Source organism: Sorex araneus, chromosome 5 (assembly GCF_027595985.1).
Source record: "Sorex araneus isolate mSorAra2 chromosome 5, mSorAra2.pri, whole genome shotgun sequence".
NCBI classification, from domain to species: Eukaryota; Metazoa; Chordata; class Mammalia; order Eulipotyphla; family Soricidae; genus Sorex; species Sorex araneus.
Genome location: NC_073306.1, coordinates 45,004,098 through 45,025,573, shown reverse-complemented (window position 1 = coordinate 45,025,573; position 21,476 = coordinate 45,004,098). Strand labels below are relative to the sequence as shown.

Genomic DNA, 21,476 nt, shown 5'->3' with positions numbered 1-21,476 from the left:
CCTGAATGTCAGCCGGCAGTAGGACAGCGGGCAGGGCTTGAACCAGGTTCAATCTCTGGCACCCTATATGATCCCCTTGAGCCTGTCAGAAGTGACCCCTGAGCTCAGAGCCAGGTGTGAGCCCTGAGCACCGCCCCAAACAAAAACAAATTAACGAATGAAAAGACCAAGTCTGGAGAGACACAGCTCAAAGGGTTAAGTCCATGCTTTGCATGCAGAAGAGCTGGGTTTGACCCCTGGCACTGCAGAGTCCCCTGCGCATTGCTGGAGTGACCTCCAGCATCAAACTGAGACTAGTTCCTGAGCCCTCCTGGGCATGACCTCCAAGAAAAAGAGGAAGATATGGGCGGAGGAGCTGCTGTCATCGTGGAGCTGTCTTGGCGCTCACACCCAGCTCAGGGATTATCCTGGGGGCCCCCTGGTGCACCTGGGGCCTGTGGTAGTGGATGGATGCAAGGACAGGTGTGCAGCTGTGACGTTGGCAGGGGTGACCTCACAGGCCACACAGAGGAAGGCCTCCCAGTGGAGCTGGTGTGGGTGATGGCACCCCAGAGCATGCCTCGGCCCCACACCTGTGCAGTGAGCTGGGCTACAGCAAAGATCAGGGACAGTTAGGACATCCTGGGGCATCCTCTTACCCTCTTCCACCCCAGCCCGGAGGTCAGCCCCCTGGCCCCTGATTCAGCCCTCACCACATCCTGGTCCACATGGTTCTCCAGGGCTGCAGGAAGGGTTCTGCCCTAAGGGAGGGACAGTGTGTGTGTGTGTGTGTGTGTGTGTATGCATGCGCGTGCACAAAAGGGGGTGATGGGGGGGGCTCTTTCCCAGGATCTCAGTGCCTCTGTTGGCAGCAGGGCATGCTGTCCTGCTATCCTGCTGTCAGAGGTTTGCCCGCAGGGCTGGAATGGAAGTCACAGTATGAGGCTGGCTCACAGCCACTGTGGGGGCACAGGGAACATTCCTGTCTGGGGAGGGGATGCCCCAGAACCAGCCTACTGGGGGACAAGGGCTCCAGCCTTCCTCCCCGAGGGCAGCCCTGCACACACAGAGCAGCCCTGGGCAGAGCCAAGGCTACATAGAGCTGTGTGTGCGTGCGTGCGTGCATGTGTGTGTGTATGCGCGCTTGTGTGTCTGTGTGTGTGTGTGTAAGAGAGAGAGAGAGAGAGAGAGAGCATGTACTGGTGTGTGTGAGTGTGTGTATCTGTATGTATTCAGCGTATTTGGTTGCCTGCCTGTCTATGTGTGCCTGTACCTTCTAAGTCCGTGTAGACACACATCAAGGTTACCAAGCCACACAGGGCACTAGTACCCTGAGCCATCTTCTGAACACAGTGACACCCCAAATCCCCACATGAAAACCCCACATGGATGAACACCATCTGCACAGCCTTCTGTGCATATAGGTGTACCCTTAAACAGACATGCACACCTTGAACCACAGGCCATGCAAATGAACATATCTGCACTTGAATGTGTAGACAGAGATACAGACACCCCAGAGCAAGCAGGACCAACGTGTGGATGAGGGGTCTTACAGAGACTCACAGCCCAGGGAAGAGAGACAGTACAGGAGTAAGGTGCTTGCCTTGCATGCAGCCAAGCCTGTTTCCAATCCCTGATTCACCTGAGAGTTGTCAGGGGCAACTCATGAGCACAGAGCTAGGAGTAGCCTCAGAGTCCTGCTGGGTGTGGACCAATCTCCCCCCCGCAAAAAAAAAAAAAAGAGAGAGACAGCCCAGGGGGTTCCGAGGGGGCAGCAGGAGAAGAGCTCAGAGGAGGGACCATGAGCTCTGCCAGGCTGGGGTGAGATCAGATCACTCCTGGTGGTACTCAGGGATTGATTCCAGACCCCTTGCATGCCAAGCATGTGCTCAGACCACTGAGCCATCTCCCTGGCCCCCCACCTCCCCTTTTCTACATCCAGTTCTGGGAGGCATTTCCTAACCTCCACATCCAAGTGTGACCTAAAGGTCTCAGCTTCCCCTGAGCACATGGTGATGTACTTCGGGGGCAAATCTCTTCCACATGGTAGACTCTGTTCCTCTGCCCAGCACCACACCTCAGGCAACACCAGAGATGTTGCGTGCAAGAGACGAGGTGGGAATCTGAGTTAGAAATGCTCCTTGGAGGGGCTGGAGTGATAGCACAGTGGGTAGGGCGTTTGCCTTGCACGCGTCTGACCCGGGTTCGAATCCCAGCATCCCATATGGTCCCCTGAGCACCGCCAGGGGTAATTTCTGAGTGCATGAGCCAGGAATGACCCCTGTGCATTGCCGGGTGTGACCCAAAAAGCAAAAAAAAAAGAAATGCTCCTTGGAGAGGGGCTGGTACAATAGTCCAGAGGGTAGGGGGCTTGCCTTGCATGCAGCTGAACCAGGTTCAATCCTCGGCATCCCATAAGGGGTACAACCTCTTGGGTAGCTGGGGACACTCGGTGGTCCCCAGGAGTAGTCCCTGAGTGTGGAGTCAGAAGTAACCCCTGAGCATCTCCAGATGTGGCCCCCACACAAACAAAAATCAAACAAGAGAAAGAGTCACAAAGTAAGTGAATGACCAAAACGAGGCTCAGCGTGGAGATGCGGGCTGAGGCCTGGGGAGCTGCCCTTGCTCAGCTGGACAGGCTCCTGACTCCACGCCGCTCACCCCCCATGACTGTCCAGCTCCTGCTCAGCCTTTGAGTCTCACCTTTCCTTTTGGTTTGAATGGCTGAGGAGGAGCAGTGGGCCACACCCCGTGGTGCTCAGGGGACAGTCCTGGCTCTGTGCTCAGGGGACCATCTGCAGTGCCAGGGATGGAGCCAGAATTGGCTGCATACAAGGCTTTACACCCCCGTACCATACCCCCCCCTCTTTGAGCATCAGCCTTGGCCGACTCTGCCCTACTCCAGGAGCATGCAGCCTCCGTCCCTGCACCCCTCCAGTGTCCCACTGCACTGTCCAGTCTGTGTCCTCCCCTCTGGTATGCACAGCCCAGCTGCAAGTCCAAAACACATGCTTTCCTGACTGCCCAAGAGGCTGTACCCCCATGGGATGGTTCTGTCTCCCTCACCAGGGCATCCCCAGACCTGCACCATGCCCAGCACCTACCCGGTAGCCAGGGAAAGGAAGGTGAGTGACTCTGATGTCAAAATGGATCGATGGATGGGGCAGGACGGGACATTTTTTTCCCAGGATCATGTCTGGGATGAGAGTGTGTTGGTGCCTCTCAGCACTGTAGGGCAGGGGGCAGTGCCCAGAGCCTGTCTGCAGCTAGGATTGACCAGGGGGATGAAGCACCACAGGGTCCATTTCCTCCAGATATTCATAGAGGTTCCATAGAGAATGACTGGGATCCGAGAGAGGCAGAGGGCAGCGCCAACCAGGATGGGAAGCTGCCAGCCGGCTCTGCACTCCCCCTCCCCCTCGTGCAAGGAAGAAGCAGCAGCGCTTCCTGCCTCCTTCCTGGGGGCAATCAAAGTTTCCCACAGGGGCAGCGCGGATCCAGGACTCACTCCCTCTGTGCTTGAGGTGGACACTAAGGAACAATGACAAAGCATGAGCGTCAGACTCAGAACCCTCCTTTGGTCTTCCTGGCATCTTGATTTCCTCATCTGTAAATTAGGAGTGGCAAAACCTCACCTTGGGGGTTTGGAGCGGAGCACGGAGCCCAGGAGGTAACAGACTCCAGGCTCCAGTCTAAAGGCTTGGCTGGGAGCAGCCCTTTCCGTCTGCGTGGGTGTTCGTGCCGTGCCCTGTTTGCAGTGGAGGAGACAGAAGCCTCTGAAGGTTGCACACTTTCTCCAAATCACCAGCTGCCAGCGATGCCAGGGATCACCTCTGGTCCTCCCCCGGCTGAGATGAGGAGAGGACAGGGCCGAGAATGCCTGCCTGCTCCTCCTGGCAGAGGCACAGGCCTGGTGAATGATCTCGTTAATGGTAATCATCGCCCTGATGCTCGTTAATATAATAACCCCGGGCGCCCAGCCGCTGCCTGGCTCCAGCTCGCTCCTCGGTGCCTCTCATCTCCGCCTGGCAGGGGGTTCCATAAACACTCATTACACTCTGGTCCCCGGGGAGGCCGCCAGGAGAAGCTGCTATTCCGGGCACACAGCGCAACTCCGGGCTGCAGGCGCTGCCTTTATTAAGCCTCCTCACGCTCGCAGGCACTCGAGCACGCACGCACACTCGCACACGGCCGCGCGGCACTTCCTAAGCCGCTTGCTCACTGCTAATAATAATTGCTCGCAGCGATCGAGGGTTACACGATTACAACGATCATAGTGGACGTTTATGCCAGACATTCTTCGAGCCAGCTCTGGTCTAAAGGCTTGGCTGGTAGTATCCCTTTCCGCCCGAGTAGAGGTTCGTGCCATGTCCTATTCGCAGTGGAGGAGACAGAAGCCTCTGAAGGTCGCACACTTGCTCCAAAATTGCCCACCTGGGGGCTGGAGTGATAGTACAGCGGGTAGGGCACTTGCCTTGCACGTGGCCGACCCGGGTTCGATTCCCAGCATCCCATATGGTCCCCTGAGCAGCGCCAGGGGTAATTCTTGAGTGCAGAGCCAGGAGTGACCCCTGTGCATCGCCAGGTGTGACCCAAAAAGAAAAAAATTGCCCACCAGTTCCTGGGGCAGAGCCAGAACCTGAATGCAGAGACCCCCCTCGGGATGTTTCCTCTGAGAACAGCAGCTCCATCAACCCTCATGGTCATGCTGGCTCTGTGCTTCTTCCAGTGCTCTAGTGAGGATACGGACTCAGAGTCGTGAGGTCATTTGCCCAGAATCACACAGCTTGAGCCTGAGATCCATGGACTGCTGTCCCGCTCCCCAGGGATGGAAGCAGAAGGGACGCCACTATTTCTATAGAGCTGGAGGGGTGGCCCCAGGGAGCCAAGGAGTGTCCACGAAGACACACAGGACCACGTGGACCACCGAGGCCGGCTCAAAGACCCAGGTCCCTTTGTGCCTGCCTCCTGCTCCAGCCAGTCTTGCTCAAGACTTGAATTCAGACACAGAGACAGCCACAGCGGGGGGAGTCAGTATCAGAGACCCTCAACCCACTGGGGCTCCCTCCGGGCCACTGTGATTCTAGTCACTTCCATGCTGTGTGTTCCCGAGCAAGTCACTCACCTCTCTGGACCTGGGTTTCATCATAATGGAGACAACGGTTGATGCTGAGGGAAGCTTTTACAAGCTTCTGTGCCACACACTTTCATTGTATTAGTTCACCTTGCCCTCACTGCTGTTCTGGAAGGAAGATGTTTAAGGAGTCTATGGTTTTTTTTATAGTGTGTGTATAATGCGGAGGATGGAACCCAGGCACATTAGCCCCAAGCTACAGGCCTGAGTCTACGGTTTTTAAGATTCTGTTATTCTACAGGATTCTGGGACTCTCATGGCCTCTACTAGAAAAGATTCCATGACGCTTAGTAGTTCCCTATACACTGGGATTCTCTGCTTCTGAAAGGCTGTGAAGGGACTCATGAGCCCCCCGGGGAAGAGGCTTCTGTCAGTCTGCAGGCAGCCTGGAAATCCACCAGTGCCTGCTCCCTGCTCCCATGGATGCCCCCTCCCTCAGTTCTGACACTCGGGCCCACTGAGGCACAGTCACACGTGCAAGGCAGGTAGGAGATGGAGAGTCTGCCAGAGGGCTGCTGGAGCTTGCCTCTGTGGCCAGGCCAGGCCAGCCTCACTCATGAGGAAGGACCCTCCCGGCCATCCACACCCGGGCTGCCCCCTCCCTTAGCCAGAACTGCCCAGAAATGCAGCTGAGCTAAGTCCCTCTCTCTCCTGGTTTGAAGGAGGCAGGGAGGAGGCAGGGAGGAGCGGGAGCAGAAAGGATGGCGTCTCTCTCTCTCTCTCTCTCTCTCTCTCTCTCTCTCTCTCTCTCCTTTAAAACTTCTTTTTCTGACCATGAACACAGGCCAGCTTCCTATTTATCTAGCACTTTCCAAGATCTCTGTTTCCTTCCCTTCGGTACTGCTGCAGTGAGCCAAGGGTGCACATGCCGGGCTGTGGGGCTCCCACGGGGAGTCCATAGCGCTCGCTCGCATATCTTCCCTCCTCCCCCTGTGCTTCCTGGGTCTCACACCCCCTTGAGTTGTGGCGCTCGAACACATCTGCCTGCTGTGTGCCGGGAAATCACTGGCAGTGACAGAGACCAAGAGAGCAGAGCGGCCAGGATTGCGCTGGGCCCTACAGTAGCCTGGAGCTTGCCAGGCAGACCTGGGAAGTCCCTGAGGACCCCCCTCTCCCCTCTCCCCCCCCTCCATGAGTCCCACGAGAGCATTTCTTCATTCAGTCTCAGTCACTGATCCTGCGAGCCGCTTCACTCTGCTGGTTTCATTCTCTTGCTGGATCCACCTCACTCCCGCTGTGGCTCCTTCAAAGACGAGCTCAGGTCCCACCTCCTCCAGGGTTACCTGCACAGTTACCCTAGCCCTCACTCCTCTCTCCAGAGTCCTACTGGCTGACCGGAGGGGGGGGGGTGCGGGGGGGGGGTGATGTGCAACTCAGAACCGGCAGTGTCTCCTTTCCTTCCAGCCAACACTCCCTGTCTCAACAGAGAGGTCTTTCTGAACTACAAGTGTAACCTGATCACTTTCTCTAGATGGAGACTCCCAGGCAGGGTTTTGAAGACCTTCCCCAACCCTGGCCCCACCCTTCTGCCTGACTTCATTCCCTGTCTCAGATCCCCACACTGAGTCTTGAGCAGATGAAATAAGAATCTGCCTCCCAGGGGCTGGGGATGTGGCTCAGTATAGAACATTGCAAATACTAATCCTGATTAAAATAATAATTATGATGGTAATCTCCCCCCAAAAAAACAACATGGGCATGCAGTCAGCCCTTTGAGGATAGAGTAGCTGGAACCCTGCCTTGATATCCAAAGATAGGCACTGAAGGTCCTCTCCTGTACCTTTATTCTACACCTGCACACGCGCGCACACGGCTTCTTGCATTCCTGTGCTGCTTTCAGGAAGCCCACTGGTTTTGCAGCCCTTGAGTGTACCTTAGTACCATGGACAGCGCCCACACGAGCCAGGCTCCGGGGGCTACTAAGACCCACCTGCATGTCCTGAGGCAACCACAGATCTCACGCAGTAATTGCTGAGCACCAAATGTATACTCCATCCCCACAAGATTTTTTTTTTTTGCTTTTTGGGTCACACCCAGCGATGCTTAGGGGTTACTCCTGGCTTTGCACTCAGAAATTACTCCTGGCAGTGCTTGGGGGACCATATGGGATGCCGGGGATCAAACCCGGGTCGGCCGCGTGCAAGGCAAACGCCCTACCCGCTGTGCTATCACTCCGGCCCCTCCCCACAAGATATTATAAGAAATACCAGCGGGTAGGACAGTGGCCATCCACCTCTACCCCCGAGGAACTTACAGTCTGATTAAGAATTTGGTCATTTTGCCACCCAGGTCCCCTCTGGCGCCCAGCAAACCAACCCCCAGGGACAGCACTCACTGAAGCCCCAGCAGCCACCCCATTCTCACGTGAGTTCTCTGATCTGATACAATCATGAGATACAGTCTTATAAAAAGAGTCAGAGAATGCAGGGACCGTGAGTGTGGCTGCCATGTAGCCGGGCAAAGGAGGAAGTGGGGCTTGGAGTCCAAAGATCCCATTCCCTGGAAAGTTTTCATGCCCCACAGGAACCAATTTCTTCTTTCATTATGAAAAATTTAAAATTTACACTTAGAATAGATCAATATAGCAATCTCTGCTGTGCCTGTTATTTAGCTTCTACAATCTTCAGTTCAAGTCCTATCTTTTTTGGGGGGGAGGGAGAGGAGGGTTTAAAACACACCAGGGTCTTACTCCTGTCTCTGTGCTCAGGGATTACTCCTGGGGGCGGGGTGGGCAGGAGGTGAGCTTGTAGGGACTCTTTGCAGTGCTGAGAATAAACCAAGTGCCCTAGCCCTGCACTATCTCTCAAGTCCCAGCTTATCTCCATCAATTCTCCCACCCCCTTCTCCCCATATTCCTTTAAAGTCAATCCCAGACATTCTCCCACTTATAAGCAAATATTTCACTAGAGAGAGTACAGGGGCTAAGGTGCTTGCCTCTGCAGAGGCCAACACTGATTCAATCCCTAGCACTGAATATGGTCCCCTGAGTCCTGCCAAGAGAAATCCCTGAGCCCAGAGTCAGGATTTAGCCCTGAGCATCACTGGGTATAGTCTAAAGACCAAAACACAACAACAAAAACACGTAACTGTTGACCATCATCATGTCTAAGAACATTGACAATCAATGCCTTTGTACCAAATATTCAATATTCAATTTTCTACCTATCTCAAAATTTATTTTCCCCAAAATGTACTTGAATCTGACTCAAGTTCTCACATTGACTAATGAACATGATTTTTCTCTGAAAACATTCCCCTTTCCCTTCCCTTTATTGTTGCTTTGGTGGCAATCAGGGGCCATACCTCTTCCTTTTTTTTTTCTTTTTGGGTCACACCCGGCGATGCCCAGGGGTTACTCCTGGCTCTGCACCCAGGAATTACCCCTGGCGTGTTCAGGAGACCATATGGGATGCTGGGAATTGAACCTGGTTGGCTGCGTACAAGCCCTACCCACTGTGCTATCGCTCCAGCCCCACACCCCTTCCTTTGACGTGCTCCCCACACATCTGGCTGTAGTGAACACTGCTCACACAGCAGCTCTCCACAGGACTGTGCTCCTGGACACAAAGCTCGTAGGGTTTTAGAGTGGCTCGGGGCACACACTCTGCTAGAGCACAGGGGTTTCCAATGGAAGAGCTAGCAGGGCCAGCTTTGTGCATGTGGGCAGCCCTGGGGATCGAACTTAGGGCCTTGCATCTAGCCATGGGCTCATCCCTGGGCCCATACTTAACATGTCTTAAGTTTCCCTAAAATCCCCTCTCTTGCTCTCTTTTTCTTTTCTTAAAAAGTTTTAATTGAGCTGGAACGATAGTACAGCGGGTAGAGCATTTGCCTTGCATGCAACTGACCCAGGTTAGATCCCTGGCATCCCATATGGTCCCCTGGGCACCGCCAGGAGGAATTCCTGAGTGCAGAGCCAGGAGTAAGCCCTATGCATTGCCTGAAGTGACCCAAAAAGCAAAAAAAAAAGTTTTAAATTGAAGAACCCCAGTCATTTATCCACTATAAGTGTCCCCCAACTTGGGGGTTTCCCCACAGGGACAATGTAGAAGGGGGGTTCATCATTTTCTCTAAGAATCACATGACACGATATCTGCAACTGTCGGAGCAATTGTAAAGCACCCCACAAAGGAGTTGTGCAAAGACCCATTTTGTGTGTCCATAGTTTCTCTCTTCTGGATGATGTAACTGAGGTTCAGAGAAGTCGAGTCACACGCTGAGGGTCCCAAAGCCCCCTAGCAGCAGGGGTGGGGAAGGTCAGGGTGGAACCAAAGAGTCCCATCATCAGGTGATCCCCAGGCTGAAAATCCACAGCACCTTGGAAAGTTTGAGGACTTTGGGTTCCTGCTCTTTTGTGACTCAGTTTCCCCATTCGCAAAGTCAAGTCAGGAGTCAGGATATGCATGAGGCTCAACTGAGACCATGTGAGTACAGCCCATCCCTGGACATGGCCCCAGCTCTTTGCTCATCTGCTCTCTGACCCTAGTGCCCCCTCACGTCAGCCCAACCTCTTTCCTCCCTGAGTACCCATAGCCATGATGAGCTGGGTCCTCTGTCCATCTGGCCCGGCCCACCCGCAGGCCCGCAGAGACAGGGTGGGCGGTGCACAGCGGCTGAGCACACTCTGTACTCTGGCAGCCTGGGCAGGCAGCTGTGACCTCTGGGGCGCAGGCAAACAATCAGCTATTCTTCCCTCTTCCCCCTCTGTCGGGTGGCTCATCCACAGGGCTCCAGGGCCAGAGAGAACAGCACCAAGCCCAGCAGTGTCCATCTGTGTGGCCCAGCACTATGATTTCCAGGCCCGAGCCTGAGTCACACACAGGCCACCCGCAGCTGCCACCGACGTTTGCATTTCCATCCCGAGCCCCTGCCTCACAAGCATTGAATAGGCAGCATGCAGGGTCCCGCACATCCTCACAAAAGCAATGAGCACAGCCAAGGCAAGAATTAGAGCCCACCCCTGTTTGGGGGCTCTTGCAGAGCACTTCTGCCAAGCCAGGCACAGCCCTGAGCACTGTAAGCACCAGCACCTAGGGTTTCACCATTCCGAAGCTCGGTCATGGCAGAGCTGGGATGTGAAGCGAGGTCTATCTGCCCAGACATCGCTCAGAGGGGTTGAAGCCCAGCCACTGGCTGCCACACGCACCCAGCTTCTCCATGTGTGTGGCTTTTAGGATACAAGCACACCTGGTTTTATTGCGCTTTACTTTATTGCACTTCACAGATATTGCACTTTGTACAAGTTGAAGGTTTGTGGCAACCCTGGGTTGAGCAAGTCCATCAGCCCCACTTTCCCGATACGTGGTCAGCAAAGTTTGAGGGGGGGGGCATCACACCCAGCAGTGCTCAGGGTACCATGCAGTGTTGGGGATCAAACCCAAGGCTCCACAATGCAAAGCATGCTTTCCAGCCCTTTGAGCCCCAGCCCCCACAATTAGCATTTTTGGCAATAAAGCATTTTATAATTAAGGTGTGCACATTGCTTCTTTAGACATAACGCTATTGCACATTTAATAGACTACAGCATAGTGTAAATATAACTTTTACATGCACTGGGAAACCAGAATGTTCCTATGACTCACTTTATGGCGATATTTGCTTTATTGCAGGGGCTGGAGCCGAACTCATTATGCCACTGAGGTGCAACCTGGATTATCTCATTGAAGCCTCATCACAGCCGCCTCCTATACATTTGCATGGGAGGAAAGTGAGAGGTGGAACAAGATGCCCCAGAACACATAGCTGAGCCCACTGCCCTCGGAGATCACAGGCTTTCTACTCTCCAAAGAAGCTAAGAACAAAATGTGGGTGCACATCAATCAGTAGGATCTGATGAGGTGATGGGGTGTACGGGAGGGATAGGCCATAGGAACACTGAGGACAGTGGGAAAGCTTCCTGGGGTTAGAGCCATGTAGGCAGCTGGCCTTTGAGTGGTGGCAGATTAACTCCTCATGATGGAGCAAACTTCAAGCTGGGGCCCAGGCCTGTCAGAAGAGTTAGTGTCCATTATAACTCAGTCCTGTAAGAATTTGGTTAGCACTTTGTCATCCTGTGAGAACTTAGTTAGAATTCTGTTAACCCCGTCAGAACTTGTCTAGAACCCGGTCACCCTGTGAGAATTTGGTTAGCCCTATGAGAATTTGGTCATCCTCTGAGAACTGGGTTAGAACATCGTCCTGTTAGAGCATGGACAGCCCTGTGAGAACTTGGTTAGAACATAGTTATCCTATGAGACCTTGGTCAGCCCTGTAAGAACTTCATTAGAACACAGTTATCCTGTGAGAACTTGGCCAACCCTTTGAGGACTTGGTGAGTGCAGTGGGTCCTCTGTGGAGGAGGTAGGAGTGGGACCTTCACAGTCTATGGTTGGGCAACTAAGACTCTTGGGGGACAAGCTGCGTGCAAGGTCAGGGAGCTGTCTTGGAATGGCCTGGCAGTGAGGAGACAAGTGTTTGGGAGAAGAGGAGCACTGGAGCCGGTGACTGAGACACAAGACCCCCCTCACCGAGACCAGTGTTATCACACTGCCATGAGACTGATTAGTGTAGTTTGGACCATGAGTGCCCTGAGTGCTAGGACTGGGAAATGGAGAAGTGTCACATGACACTCATGTCAGGGGGTCATCCTGTGCAAAGGGGCAGAACAGTTCGCTCCCACAGATAGGTAACAGGCAGCATTGGAGGTCTGGGCTGAAGTCAGGATGGAACTCTCAAGTGACTTGCAATACAACAGCTGATGAGAGGCCCTGAGGAAGGGATTCTGCACTGGGGCCAGAGGACTGGCCCTCAGGCCCTCCCAGCCATGCCCTGGTGAACCCCCATGTCAGTCTGTGATTCTAAGTCACACAACCCATCTCTTCCGGTTCCACTCATCACTGAAGACTCAACAAGCACGGTGCTGATGTTCATGCAGCCCAGGCCAGTCTGTTTGGGGGCTGAACTGAACTGCAGGTGAAAACAAAAGAGGCTCTGAGAAGTCCAGCAACTTCCCCTGAGTCTGAGCTAGGAAATGTCACCTGGGCTTGGAATCGGGCCTGGCTGCCCACAAAGCCCGCACCCTGGGCCTGCTTCCAACAGCTTGTGGTCCCAAGGTTCTGTGGCCGGAAACCAGAGTTCTTCCCCGGGTGGTGGCGGGGGTGGGGGGAGGATGGATGGCATACAGGCTCCCCACTTACCCCACAGTTAGAGCTGAGGTTTCCCAAATATTCTCACTAGACGGCTGCTTTGACCACAATAGCTCCCACGAGGGGTTGTGGATCCATTCTCCCGACTTGGTTCTCAACTTCCTACCACAGGGAAAGTGACTGAGGCCTCTGGGGCTTCCCTCCCCAGGGACCTCCACGTTCTCACACGCTGACACCGGGCATCATTTCAGCTTTTGTTTTATTTCCTCTTATAAATGGGCACAGCATGGGAAAGTGTTAAAAAAAAAAAAAGAACAAAACAAACAAAACCAAAAATCCAAGCAGTTCCTCCGCAAGGCTGGGACAGGTGAGCCCCGCGCGGGGCCCTTGCCTGGTCTCTCTCGCCATCTTTTCCCTCTGCTTTTCCTCATGTAAAGTTTTGGCCATGAACTCAGGGCAGGTATGGTTAATAAACAGGTTGGAGGGAGTGGGGGTCGAGGGAGCCTTGGGGAGGAGGGCCCAGCGGCCACCCAGCCCAGGCCAGGGTCTGGGAGGACTGTACAGGAGAAAGGACGCACAGAGGGACACTCTCAGGGGGCTCTCTGGAGCCGCGCTGCCTACGGAAACTATTTACATGCATTCGCCACACTGGGGCCGGTGGGCGCCTGGGGGTGCTGGAGTCATCCGCCCTCAGAGGGCGACTCCTGGCCCCATCTCGGCATCTCTGCAAATCTGTACAGTATGTGGGCTTCTATTTACAGGCAGGAGGCCGGAGCGGCCAGTCCAGGACTGAGGCTGTCGGAAGAAATTCAGCGGAGGAGGCGGTAGAGGCCACACCCAGTGTCCAGGGCCCCAGCGAGGAGCCCTAGACAGAGGGAGGCCCCAATCCCCTGGGGATGGGGGGTCTGGCCTGTGCACACCAAGCTCAATATGAAGCTACAGCCCACAGACCCGCCCCACCTGTCCTGGGCGCCAGCCACCCGCCTCCAGCCATCAGAAGGCCCAGCATGAGGTGAGGACCCCCACCCACTCTGGCCTCCAGAGAGACAGAGCTTGGAGTGGAGAGGTCACGGCTAGAAGCAGGCCACTGTAAGCCACCATCACTCCATTCTCCTGGACAGTGAAGGCCTAAGCAGGGCTCAGCCGCACAGGTGCCCTTTTGCTTTGGAACCAGCCACGCGTTCCGGGAAACGCCCGAGTACTGGAGGACAGATCCTCCTGGGGCCTTTCCTGGGACAGACCTGGCGCCCCTCAGCACACACCAGGCAGGGCCAGACCCTGCACCCACATTGCACATCGGGAGCTCCAGCTCCTTGCAGCCGACCTCTCTCCCCCATTCCCAGCCTGAGCCGGGCAGGCAGGAGGTTTGGGCTGTCAGGCCTGATGAGGAGCACAGCAGGACATCTGCCCAGGGCACCACCAACCTTTTCTCTCAAATGACACAGAGAAAAGACAAAGTCCAGAGCCCCAAACGTACCCTCAGGATGTGACACCACGCTGCTGTGGGGGCCCCAAATCGGCCCCTTCATCCAGCCTGCCCCAGACGACCCCCTCCACCACAGAGGTGATGCCCACTTCTTGCGTGGGACTGCTCCCCTCCTCACCAGCCCAGACTGCTGGGGTCCACATCCAGTCCCCTAGGTGCTCCCCGGTTTCCAAGCCTTGGCTGGCCCTGGCCTTCTCACCAGAGCAATGGCCCCCAGAACAACAGCCCCCAAGAGCACGGAGGGACCAAGGGAACTGAGGTTCCCTCTGCCCTCAGTGCCCCAGGGAGGACAGATCAGGCCAGGGGATCTTCACTCCTGCCCCCTGAAGAGCTGGGTTCCACCAAGCCTCCTGGCTCTGCTGAGGGGGTCTGGGCTCTGGGAGATGGCACCCCAGCCTGGAAGCAAATAGTGGACGGGCCCTAGACAGCCTGGCACTTTCCTCCAGCAGCCCCGGCACCGCCACCCCTCACCCCGCAGAAGTCTGCTGACAGGGAGTCCTGAAAAGGGAACAGAAATAAAACCTGGGTTCCTGATTTCCATCAGGGTGGGGGTGTGAGCACCAGCCAGCCTCCGCTCAGATCACACCCTCGGCTGCAAGAGTCCCCACCAAGCGCAACTTCCCCCAACAGGTATTTGGGACCCTACATGGAAGGTGTGAACGGAGGTGGCCTTCGCTGCTAGGGGAACATAGCAGAGGGAGTCAGGGGTCCGTGCCAGCTCCTATCCCGCTGAGTCCCACCTCAGCCCTTGGTCTGACCCAGTGGGTCTGGACGGGCGGTTTCAGGTTGAGCTCATCCAGACCACCAGGGTATTGGCTAATGAGTGGGCAGGTGTCCAGGGGTAGGACCCCAGGCAGACCCCAGAGTGGGGTGAGGCCAAGGGGAGAGGGTACGGAGGGCCCAGCGGTGGCAGGGCCCACCCTCACAGGCACTTTGGAGACATGTGTCCTGGGAGGCAGTCAGGCCCCGAGCTCAGAGCTGGAGGGGATTCAGGGAGACCAGGAACCAGATCACGTGCCCTCACCACATCCAGGGCCTTCACTCCAGGATGCCCACACCCACTTCACACTCCAGAAACCTTCCCCAGAAAGGCTCCCCTTTGGGTGGGGGGACTGGCCCCTAAGCAAGCCCTTCCCAGACTGCCAAGAAGAGCGTGAGGCCAGGGCTGCTGCCCATGTGCAATGCCCTGGGGAAACTGGTGGTACTGCCCTGTCCACTGCATTTTCTTCCAGGAAGAGCTCCAGTGCCCACCTGTCCTCTTCCAGGTCAGAGCAGAGCGGGGTGGGTGAGATTGTGCATCCACGAGGGATTGTGTCAGACACACCGGGACAGGTGGCAATGGGGTAGCTGAGGGGATTGTAATGAGGATGAAGAGTCGTGGGGCAGCTCAAGGGACCCAATATGGGCTGAGTGTTTCAGCTTGATCCCACTCCCCCCAGGAAGCCTGAAGCTGGAGAGTGTGGGGCCAGAGGAACAGGAAGGAGACAGGCCACATCATCACCACGTGGTGACAGTGACCAGTAACTTGCATTGCCATGAGTGCTTGGGCGGGGGCGGAGGCTGGCGTGAGAAACGCACGAGAATAAATATCTTTGGAAGAATGTGTGTCTACCATGTTTTGAGTGGCTTGGGAGGACTGTGTATGATGGTGCCGTTGTGGGCTTTTGTCTGTGTGACTTGGGGCGCTGTGGCAGATGGTGTATCTGTGGGATCCACTCACCAGAGGGAGGGCAGAGCAAGCCAGCCCTTCCTCATTGGAGGCTGCAAGGGGCAGACCGGGAAAGAGGCGAATGTGTATGAAGGCAGGGGAAGAGACCCCGCAACTCCGGAGTGGCTGGAACCAAGCAGGCTGGTGACCAGGGGCACCCTCTCAGGGCAGAGAGCGGTACCCGGGGTAGGAGTGAGAGGTTGTGATGCCTTGGTGATTTCAAGGGCTATTTGCTAAAATGCTTGTCCTAGAAATCAGCCCGAGTGCCTCTCTGCCCCTGAAAGGAGACCTCAGGCAGCTGTGTGGGGCTAGGTAGGAGATGAAGCCCACCTCCAGCCCCACTCCTCCTTCCCCCAGCCAATCAGGAGCTTCCTTCCTCCTGTCCATCAGACACGAGGTCCTGAAGAGCCAGGGTGGTGGGAGACAGAGATGAGCTCGTAAGGTCACAGTCTAGAGCAGATGGCAGCACCCCTCCCTCCCTCAGGGAACATCCGTGTGAGGCTGGCAGTCTGGACACATGGTGGGAGGGTGGGCAGAGAAGAAGTGGGCCAGGCTCCCTCTCAGGCCCAGCCCCAGCTGGTGGGACTGCCCCGGCAGAGGACTGGGCAGAGGGGCAGTGCTGAGACTGAAGGGAGGCACTGAGGCTCCGCTAAGCGTAGAACTCCTCCTGCTTGTCAGGCTTCTGGTACGTGACGCTCGCCTGCTTGGGTTCCTCCAGAGTGTAGCTGCCCTCGTCCTTCTTCTTCATGCGGTAGATGAGCAGTGTGACGAGGAAGGCGGCGAACAGGGCACCTACCACCCCGCCCACAATCACAGCTGTGGGGAAGAAAGCAGAGGTCAAGGCATGGAGGACGAGCCCAGAGAAGGCCCTGGGTGTGGGCCAAGAGTGGGGAAGAGGGCTGGGGCTCCCCGTCTGAGGCTGGAGTTGGAGTCTTCTTTCTTTTTTGCTTGTTAAAATTCTTTGTTGTGGGGCTGGAGTGACAGCACAGCGGGTAGGGCGTTTGCCTTGCACGCGGCCGACCCGGGTTCGAATCCCAACATCCCATACGGTCCCCTGAGCACAGCCAGGGGTAATTTCTGAGTGCAGAGCCAGGAGTAACCCCTGTGCATCGCCAGGTGTGACCCAAAAAGCGAAAAAAAAATTCTTTGTTGCTGTTGGAGTTCAATCAAATACCATCAGCCTCGGTTCTGCTGTGGCTCTCAGACCCTCCCTGTGCCCTGGCCCCATCCTTGTCACCTCACAGACAGTCACTGAAACCTGAGAATAGTTGCCACAGTCCTGATCAAATGAAGAACGCCAACTTTTGGGAGAAACCCAAGTATTTTCTATGCCATTAAGGAAGAAAGAAACTGCCAACTGGACAACGATACACAGTGTCTGGGAGAGCTCACATATGGGAACAGAAGCACCCTGAGCAAGGACGACAAAAGTGGAGCCCCAGAGGTGAAGCCTGCCTGCATGAGGCCAAACTGCTCCCAAGTGACAGAAAGGCTTGGACCATGGTCCAGATGCTCCTCGGAGACGGGACCAGGGCAGGACCACTTGGGCTGGGTTGGGGGTGAGGGCAGGACAAGGCAAAGTGGGGTCAGAGATTAGGAACTGGGTGTCAGATCCAGTTATAGTGACTAGAGATCAAGGTCAGAGTCTGAGGAGGGGGTCAGAGGGCAGGAGGAAGATAGAGGTGAAGTCAAGGTCAGACCAAGGATGGGAGAAAGTCAAAGGTTAGATGGCAAGTCTAAGGGGCCGAGCCCCCATTTTCCCTTCCCAGGCTGCCCATGCCAGTGCCTCCCTCCTAAGTCCCCAGAGTTCCAGCCACCTCCCTCTGGGTCCCCCGGCCCCCAGTCCTCACCTACAAGCACCTCCTTCCGCTCCAGGATGCTCTTCTGAGGCAGCTGGGCCGCTGAGCTGCCTGAGTCAATCGCATTGTCCAGGAGGCCAGGGCCAGGGCCAGCACCCTTGGGCAGTGTCCCAGTAGGAGGCGATGGCCTGGCAGCTGCTCCGCCAACAGCCACCACCTCGTTGGCTGTGTCTGGCTGCGTGGGCTCCTCCTCGGGCAGCTCGAAGTCCCCACTGGGGCCTCCGGTCACCGGCACCTCTGGCTCCTCCCGGACTGTGGTAAGGAGGGACTCCGGGGTTGGAGTCTGTGGGGAAAGTGGCATGAGCCCAGGAAATAGTCCCCATCCTGGGGCAGCTACACATACATGTAAACACACAGAGCACACACATGCACACACATGCTCACACTCACACACATGCACTCATAGTCATGCACACACGCATAGATAAACTTACACACACAGACATGCATAAACATGCAAACATGCACATGCACACCGACACATATACACACACACACACAGGAAGAAGGGGACTAAAAGCCACGTGACCTAATGCCACGCCACTATGTTTCTAACCCAGACAATGCTCTATCTCACCCAACCGCCTCCTGCCCCCACCCTATCCCCCTGGCCCTCTGGAAGCCTTGGGGGGGAGGGGTTCCTGTTGCACTGATGGGGTGGGGGTGGGGGCGAGCACTGGGTGCAGCTGTTACACCCTTGGGCCTGGTTTATGCACTTGGGGCAGAGGAGATGCCCTCAGCCTGGAGGCTACTCCCAGGGTACAAACCGGCCCAGTGACCACTGCAGAGGCAGCGGCTTCTCAGGTGCATGTGGCCAGGTGAGAAGCGGCAGGTGAAGGCCACAGCAGCCAGCGGGGTCTGCCGCTGTCTCTGCTCCCTGTGGGCTGAGCCTCTGCCGGGCCAGGCTGCCCCCGGCTGCAGAGGCACCAAGACCAGAGGGTTGAGGCTGGCCCAGAGCGTGAGGCTGTCAGCGCCCACTCAGGCAGCACAGCCCAGGCTACATCTCCCATCTCCTCCTCATCCTCTGTCCCCACGCCCCTCACATCTTCCTCTACCCTTTAACCACCCCCACTCCATCCACTCATAATGTCTGTGCCCCCCACCCCATGCCCCCCCTCCCCGGCCTTTGGAGCCGACTGCTGGGTTCCAAGCCCTGTGCATGTGTGCAGGAGGACGGGGCGAGGCGGGAGGAGACGCCACCCAGGCAGCGTGCCACTAACGTGGGCTGCAAGCATTCCTCTATGAGCCCAGCTCTGGACGCCCTCAGACCCATGGTGCCCGCGGCAGCAGCTCAGGAATGACAACGCCCAGACCAGGACCTGGGGCTCCCTAACTATGGCCCAGCACTACTCTTGGGCTCTTTATCTGAGGCAGGTTTCAATCCCGGCTGTGGCTTCTGTGTCTGTGCAGCCAGAACACGCGGGCACCCGGTCCCCGCACAGCAGCATACCAATCCCCCCAGCCCTAACACACAGCCCCATCCCTACCGGTGCTCCCCTGTGTGGGACTCACAGCCAGCTGCATCCACACAGCTTAGTGCCTCTCTCGCTCTCCCCGGTCTGGGTTCCCAAGGGGGCCTCCCCTCGCTCCTGCCCAGCTCCATCTCCCGGCCCCACCCGCTCTCCACCTTCACCCCCATCTCCTCCCAAGCTCACCTGCGCCAGCTCTGTGGGTCCAGGGGCTGTGGAGCCCAGTGGCAGCGTGCTCTCCTCAGGGACCACGGGTTCCTGGGTGGTAACCGGCCTGGGAAGGGCCCTGGGCCTGGAGGTAGCTGTGGTGACCAGCCTGGGTGTTGGGGCCTCTGTGTCCAAGAATGCCACGGTGGTGGGCGGTGAGGGTGCCTCTGGCGTGGTGGCCTGGGCCGTGGCTGCTGTGGTCAGCGGCAGAGGCAGGAGCCTCTGAATGCCGGTGGTCCTTATGACGGTGGTGGTAGCCGTGGAAGGGGGCACTGCAGGGAGGCTGGGGGTGGCGGTGGCCACTGTGGCAGGCTCCATGGCCACGGTCGGGGCCTCGGGTGTGGTGGCAGCGGGAGTAGCCGTGGGCATGGAGGTGGTGATGGCTCTCGGGCTGGGCTCTTCGGGGACCGCCGTCACTATGGGGGCGCTGGTGGCTGGCTCCGGTGTGGGACGCTCAGAGGGGACCTCTTCAAACGGGGTGCCCATGGGCTGGATGTCCATGGTCGGCAGCACAGCAGGAGTGGTGGACACTGCCAGGGCCACATCTGGGCTGAACCGTATGGCTGTCTCGATGCCCGACTCCTGCTCAAAGTCTGAGGGGGTGGGGAGAGGAGAGAGCTAGGGAGCTGGGTGACGGGACAGGAGGTGCCCAGGCAAAGAAAGGCTGTCACCTCCTCTTTCTCTCCCTCCCTCCTCCTCCCTCCCTTCTTCCTTCCCTCCTATTCTCTCCTTCCCTCCTCCCTCCTTTCTTTCCTCTCTCCCTTCCCCCTACGCCCACCCAGGATGAAACCCAGGTTTGCATTCTACCACTGAGCCACATCTCCCATCCCACCTTGTACCATTTTTCTAGGACAAGATGAGGAAGAGATTATTGGTTGGCTGATGGCTGGTACATATTCCCCAGCGCATCTCTGTGCAGCCAAATTTTCTTCTAGGATGCCATCTCTTCCAGGAACTACTCAAAGGTGATTCTAGTTTATGCAGCCTGAATCTAGCAGAGGCAAATAGGACCCTACCAGCAGCAAATCTTGCTGAAGACGGGAGAGGGGCAAAGGGGGTTGCTCCAGCACTCTGAGGGCTCAAAGGCTAATGAGTAGCTGGGAAGGAAAGGAGGAGAAAGGAGACACCTAAGCCAGGAACTGGACCAGGCATGGGGGCTGGGATGGGCCAGGGAGACCACCAGAGATGGGGTCCCCCAGGGTGGGGTGGGGTGTGGGTGGCCAGCTCTGTGTCCTGGATGCCCTTACCATCTCATCCTGGCCTCTCCCTGAGCCCACACTCAGCAGTGTGCCAGACCCCAGCATCTTATGCTGAAGTCTGAGGTGCCAAACTGGTAAGTGGGGCATCGAGGGATGGAACTGGACATGCCTCCCTTATCTCCTGACAGACCACAGGCCATTTCCATCACTGTTCTAATGGGGGAGACACTCTTTGGACAGGAGAAGACCACCTAACTCAAGGTGGGCCAATCACATGGTCTCTCCTGAGGTCTTTGCCACTGAATCCAGAAGTGGTTGCTAAGTGCCTCTAAGAACAGTCCTGAGCACTGGGTTACAGAGAGTGTCTGCGCCCGCCCCCTGCATCCCATGGAATGGGGGTCTGTAGCGAGACCCAAGCAGTACATGTAGACATGGAGAGAGGGTAAAGAGGGAAGTGGCAAGTCCCGGCTCACTGGTCCTCAGACTCTGGTCCTATTCCCAGAGCATCTGTTCTCTGGGCTGGGGTCCAGGAGAGTCCAGATCGCTGTCTAGCCTCCCCCATCCCACTGGCAAAGTGAGTCTATGAGTTTCCTGTCCCTTGCCATCCCATCTGGATGTAGGTGTGGTTGGGTCTGCCAAGAGGACACAGGGGAAAGGAAAGGGGCACTTACAGCCCGAGCCGGACCCCGAGTACAGGTCATCCAGCTCGTCATCGGGGAAGGCGTCGTCGTCGCCAGAGCCCTCGAGGTCCACGGGCCTCTCAAAGTTCTCACTGAGCCAGCGCTGAGTCTGGAGGGGCAGAGGGAGGGGGTACAGGGCTCAGTGCCCACAGCCAGCACCCTACCCCTGGAGGGACACAGACACAGCACAGGCCGCACGCTGAAAGGCTGACAAGCACTTGGCCATGCAGCATCACTTCCCAGAGCAAGGTGGCCAGCCGGCAGCCTATCTCTGACCAAGGCACTTAACCAAGGGGGACCCTGGACACCCCCGCCTGGTTGGCACTGCTGGATCAGAAGCAACAGGCTGGTGTGAGTCCCAGAGGCTGTGTGGGCCGCAGCATGCATGAAGAGCAGGGACTGAGCCTGCCTGGGTTAGACTGCACAGACAGGATCCTCCCCGCTCCCCAAAGCACAGACAGGATCCCCCCACACCCCCCCAAGGCACAGACAGGATCCCCCCTCCCCAAAACACAGACAGGATCCCCCCTCCCCAAAGCACAGATAGGATCCCCCCGCCTCCCAAGGCACAGACAGGATCCCTCCACTCCCCAAGGCACAGACAGGATCCCAGGATCCCCCCTCTCCC

General features: G+C 56.7%; 1 protein-coding gene across 2 annotated transcripts in view; it reads right to left on the bottom strand.

Moving 5' to 3' along the window:
• Window positions 1–12,481: 12,481 nt before the first annotated feature.
• SDC3 (syndecan 3) overlaps window positions 12,482–21,476 on the bottom strand; it is a 37,864-nt gene continuing 28,869 nt past the window's right edge. For both annotated transcript variants that reach the window (XM_055138060.1, XM_055138061.1), the window contains exons 2-5: window positions 20,840–20,957; window positions 18,949–19,562; window positions 17,285–17,576; window positions 12,482–16,250 (exon numbers count right to left, since the gene is read on the bottom strand). In XM_055138060.1, the coding sequence (XP_054994035.1) occupies window positions 16,084–16,250; window positions 17,285–17,576; window positions 18,949–19,562; window positions 20,840–20,957 (1,191 nt within the window). In that variant the 3' untranslated portion in view covers window positions 12,482–16,083. The remainder of the gene's footprint in view (window positions 16,251–17,284; window positions 17,577–18,948; window positions 19,563–20,839; window positions 20,958–21,476) is intronic.